Source organism: Dipteris shenzhenensis, chromosome 20 (assembly GCF_047967505.1).
Source record: "Dipteris shenzhenensis isolate YYH24624 ecotype China chromosome 20, Dip_SZ_1.0, whole genome shotgun sequence".
Taxonomy (NCBI): Eukaryota; Viridiplantae; Streptophyta; class Polypodiopsida; order Gleicheniales; family Dipteridaceae; genus Dipteris; species Dipteris shenzhenensis.
In genome coordinates this window covers 13746663-13751970 of record NC_141615.1, presented here as the reverse complement: position 1 = coordinate 13751970, position 5308 = coordinate 13746663, and the positions used below count along the sequence as shown (strand labels likewise).

The following is a 5308-nucleotide window of genomic DNA, read 5'->3' as shown; positions in this document are numbered from 1 at the left end:
TTGGCTTAAAACATGGATTTGCTTCCTATATTCGTATCTCTACTCAAGGGGATAAGCAGTATTTCTTGGTTTTATATTTTCATGAGTATTTGTGGCATGCATAGACCATACGTATTACTCACACTATGCTATGAATGTATTTAGATTTGCATAAGCGCTTGCGTGAATTACGTTATAATTTGGAAAGCATCCAGGTTTTCAACAGTCCTCAAATCGTTTTGAGGGTTATTCTATGAAGTTTATGCAAGTTTGCACAAGCGTTCGTGTGAATTATATTTATAATTTGAAGGGCATGCAGGGTTGCGTAAGCAATTGGATGAATCACATTATGCTATGAAGCGTAGTAGGTTTGCCTAAGTATTCAATTCGTGATGTATACTAAGAAAGCATTATGGGCTCGAAGATGGTGGAGCATGCATTGGTCTACTTGATCCTGACAACATATGGTTGTGCTGCTCCGACTATGTCATCAACATGACCAGGACAACCAAGAGGCTCACTGTTTTCTATTAAACCTCTATTCTTTCAAATAAACTTTTATCACTTGTGCCATTTCGGTGACAGGTCTCTCAAAGATGAGCATGATATTATTATTTTGGATTTGTGAAGATGCATATTTGCTTATGTTTTATGATAAGACTCTGAGGCTGGAATTTTCCTTCTTTGGTCCACTTTCTTGTTTGCTGAAGGCACCTTTGGAATAGGTTTTGAGGAGTTGTTCTAGAATTGTTCTTTGTTTCAAATCTCTCCAATTACTCATTGGCATGTGGCACAAAATTGTGCCAACACATGTAATAGATTCCATATCGAGTTTGTTGCATAAGAGTAGCTTTGAGAACTTTGGTGGTTGATTCATCTTACCCATCACACCTTTAGTAGTAGGTGGTTGCATTTCTATGCAGCACCTTGAAGTTTATGGGATTATATTTGAAAGACTTTATTCATGAAGTCCATAGCTTGATCATTTACAAACGCGATAGGGCAGCCAAAGAAACAAATAATGTTTTTAAATGTAAGTTAGACTATACTTTGGGCCAAACTATCTCAGAGCTCTTGTGTAGTCCATTTGGTAGCATAGCTACTTATTTCAAAGGAGAAACCATGAATTGGTTTGTGTAATATGGAAACTTCCATTTGGAAAGTTGGAATGCTTTGGTGGACAGGGAAGGTCGTGATGCTCCAACTTATCCTCACCATCTCCACTACAATCCGGTTCTTTCGTTTAACTACTCCATTCTCTGAACAAGACCTGGTGTTGGCCAACTCCCGCACCCTCCTTTGTACAGAATCTCACAAAAGCATTGAAAGAGAACTCTCCTCCTTTGTCAGCCCAAACAGTCTGCACTGAACAATTCAGATTCCTTTTCCACCATAGCACACCAGTCCTTGAATCAAGCAAAGGCTTGGTCCTTATGGACAGAAAGTACACCCATGTAAACTTGCCACAATCATCCACAATTAGCATGAAGTACAAGGCTCCACCCAGTGAAGGGGTCTGCATAGGCCCACGCATACGGGTATGAACCCACTCTAGTGGGTGTGAGGCCTGCTTGGTAGCCTAATTCGGAATGGACTCCCTCTGCTGCTTCCTATCTATGTACCCATTTTTCTTTGTAGCATTAGATTCTCCTGTGACACACAATGCAATCCTGGGACAAACACTTCCCCACAGTATTTGAGGGGAAGGTCTTCTACTTTGCATATGTGTTAGCTTTGGGAATGCCTTGTATCCCCCTCCGCACAGGTTTCCACATTTCATCAAATTTAGTCCACACCTGTCTTCAGTTCATCTCTATCCTGGCTTCTGCCATGCTTGTTCTTTCAATCTCATTACCTCGGCCTTCTCATCCGCCTGCATGTAAGCACCTGCATAGATGTTAGACATCAACACATAGGAAGCAGCATCCTTCTCATCCAATTGCATCACATGTTCAAAAGCCTGCCTTCCAATATTCACGTTACCCCACTTTTGACAAGCACCCAACACAGTATGCCACACTGCAGGACTAGACTGGAAGGGCATCTTCTTTGCCATCAACACTGCCACCTCTAATTGGCCTGCACGGGTAACAAGATCTACAACACAATTGTGGTGTCCAATGCTTGGAGTGATGCCATAGTCATTGCTCATGGCCTCGAAATACTTCAGGCCTTTATTCACTAGACCCACGTGACTGCATACAGTAAGAACAGTAAGAAATGTGACCTCGTCTGGTCTAACACCATCACCTCTCATTTCCTCAAGCATGTGGAAAACAATCTCACTTTCTCCTAGCTGGGCATATCCCATGATTACTGCATTCCAAGAGACTACATTCGGAGACAGGCCATCCTGTTGCATTCGCTTAAAACAGTTCAGAGCTTCCCCAGCAAGCCCATGTTGGGCATACCCTGCGATAAGTGTATTCCATGAGAACACACCTCGAACTGGAAGCTTGTCAAACACTTCCTGTGCTTTTGCAAGCAGGGCACATTTGGCATACATCTCAATCAAGATGTTGCCAACAAAAAGATCCCTTTCCAAGCCAGTTCTAGCAACCTCAGAATGTATTTCTCGGCCCTTGTCTACAGCTCCAATGCTACCACAAGCTTTCAAGCTACAAACAAATGTGACAACATCTGGTGACACACCCTCCAATTGCATGTGTTCAAAACAGTGCAGTGCTTCCTCACCAAGCTTGTGTTCAGCATATCCTGCAATTAGTGCAGTCCATGAGACTATATCCCGAACTGGAAGATTATCAAACACTTCCCGTGCTTTTGCAAGTGAGCCACATTTGGCATACATATCAACCAAGGCACTGCCAACGCAAGGATCTCTTTCCAACCCCTTTCTAGCAACCTCAGCATGTATTTCTCGGCCCTTGTCTATAGCTCTCATGCAGCCACAAGCTTTCAAGCTGCAGACAAGCGTGACAGCATTTGGAGAGACACCTTCCCGTTGCATCCAGTGAAAACAGTTCAGTGCTTCCTCCCCAAGCCCATGCTGGGTATATCCTGCAATTACTGCATTCCATAAAACTATATTTCGTACTGGAAGCTTGTTAAACACTTCCAGTGCTTTTGCAAACAAGCCACATTTAGCATACATGTCAACCAAAGTGGTGCCAACAAAGAGCACACTTTCCAATCCTCTTCTAGCAATCTCAGCATGTATTTCATAGCCCTTGTCTATGGCTTCTATGTTGCCACAAGCTTTCAAGCCACAAACAAAGGTGACAGCATTTGGAGACACTCCCTCCACTTGCATCTGTTCGAAACAGTTCAGAGCTTCCTTACCAAGCCTATATTCACCGTAACCCGCTATGAGTGCAGTCCACAATACTACATTTCGAACATGAAGCTTTTCAAACACTTCTCGTGCTCTTGCAAGTGAGCCACATTTGGCGTACATGTCGACCAAGGTACTGCAAAGGAAAGGAACTCTTTCCCACCCCTTTCTGGCAATCTCAGCATGTATTTCACGACCTCTTTCCACAAATTTCAGCCTAGCACAAGCCTTCAGTAGGGCCACAAAGGTATACTTGCTAGGATGTACGAAATCTTCTTGCATCTTCGGGTAAATCTTGAAGGCGTGCAGTGATTCCCCGCATTCAATATAACCCCTGATGAGAGCAGTCCAAGCATGCTCATTGGGATTAACCAACTTGTTAAAAACCTGCTGAGCATCGCACACGGTTCCACATTCCACCAACATTGGGACAAGGTGGTTCCCTAGAGGTCTATGCGCTTCCAACCCACTTTTGCACATGTAGGCATGCAAACGTTTAGCATACGCTAAATTTTTCTCCTTTCGGCAGTTCTGTAAAATGCACGTAACGTTCTCGACCAAAGGCAGATCAGGCATCCGTTCCAAAGAAGTGATCGCCTCATCTAAGCTCAGCATATTCCAGTTTCTATTCTCTCGCAGTTGTTGTGTCTTGAATCCATTCACCTGTATTCCAGACCGAACATTAGCCTTGCAGATGCTGACACTCTCTACCAAGCTCCGATCTTCAAAGTTAGAACGGCCTTGACTGCTTCTGAAATCCTTATTCTCCAGCATGTCTTTAACCTGTTCTGGACTATAGCAGCCGTATTTTTATCTGAATCCCTTCTGTTAGCTAACATGACTACAGCTGTACGTGGGCAAATCATTCGGTTGCACACTCATGTCCCACAGCTGGGACGGGTACGTGGAGTGTACACTTGCCATAAGCACTCTGAGGGTAAGCTAGCTGGGAAGCATGAGGTCTGTCCTTCGGACATTTTGTCTGCCTCAATCAATAGGATAGCAAATCTTCTCGCATGCGCATCATCGCCGCCCACAAGCATTGCTTCAAGATTTGGGTCAACCACGGCGGACCGCGGGACTCGAGGGAGAATACATATCAGAGGTGGCATCGACGTGACTGCTTTGCATTGGGAAACACACCACTGCCAAGCATGCTTCTGTTGCTGCCCAACGCCATCCATTGTTGTACAACAATAATGTCCAATGATTACTTTGCCTGTGTATAGGAAAGTTCTAATGATTTACAAATTGTGTGTGTGTGTGTATGAGAGAGAGAGAGAGAGAAAGTTCTTAGTAAAAGAAAGTGTGTGTGAGTGAGTGGACAGAGAGAACCAAAATAGAAAGGGGGACACTTTTTAATAAAAATGTAACTAGAGCGCTTCCTGAGGTTGAAAGGGAGTGCTAACAAAGGTGTGAGGATCTCTTTTGTTTCACTTGGTTATAATGCAAGGCACAATACAACTGGTCTTTGGTAGGCCGCACAACTAGAGAGATGTAACTTTATCAATGGAAAATAAGATGAATGCTCATAAATCATTCATAAGGCTTGCAAAATAGCGAGAAAGAAGAATTGGATGTGAAGCGTGGAAAAGAGGATGGAAAGTTGAGAGAGAGAGTGGTTGCGCGGAAAAGGGGGCTAAGAAAGAGAGAGAAGAAAAAGAAGAAGAAGGAGGGAGAGAGAGAGAGAGAGAGAGAGAGAGGGGGGGGGGGGGGGGGGGGAGGGGGAAGAGAGATGGAGGAATTCAAGGGATGCAAATAGCAAGTGCAACTTAGCCCAATCATAAAAATCCAAATGAGAATTTCAAAAAATCAACATTTTTTATCTTCTCAAAGGAACCTTTTCCCATGGGCAGGCCAAAAACACATCCTCTACTTAAATTCCTCTGTGTCTAAGTTAACATCTAGTAGTTGGCTTCACTAAGAAGCTCATATCTAGTACTTGGCCGCCTTCTCATATGGGGGCTCACATGTGGGGAATTGATCTCCCACATCTTAACCTAACAAAGAACAAGAACTTTTTTGTATCAACATCAA

At 43.6% G+C, this 5308-nt stretch overlaps 1 protein-coding gene across 1 annotated transcript; it reads right to left on the bottom strand.

Annotated features, from left to right (window-relative positions):
* Window positions 1–1792: 1792 nt before the first annotated feature.
* LOC147889307 (pentatricopeptide repeat-containing protein At5g13270, chloroplastic-like) lies at window positions 1793–4045 on the bottom strand. Its single transcript, XM_087392041.1, has 4 exons — window positions 3525–4045; window positions 3280–3407; window positions 2935–3060; window positions 1793–2391 (listed from the first exon to the last, which is right to left on the bottom strand). Exons 1-4 carry the CDS (start codon window positions 4043–4045, stop codon window positions 1793–1795), a joined length of 1374 nt encoding a protein of 457 aa, XP_087248167.1.
* Between the last annotated feature and the right edge of the window lie 1263 nt (window positions 4046–5308).

What these genes read in the sequence shown, in the direction of transcription:
- LOC147889307 (XM_087392041.1), bottom strand. Translation starts at nt 4,045, where the DNA reads ATGCTGGAGAATAAGGATTTCAGAAGCAGTCAAGGCCGTTCTAACTTT. An exon ending in GATTTCGTACATCCTAGCAA is followed by an intron (nt 3,408 to 3,524) that starts GTATACCTTTGT and finishes TTTCCTTTGCAG; the next exon opens with TACCTTGGTCGACATGTACG. An exon ending in TCACTGGATGCAACGGGAAG is followed by an intron (nt 2,392 to 2,934) that starts GTGTCTCTCCAA and finishes CACTTATCGCAG; the next exon opens with GGTATGCCCAACATGGGCTT.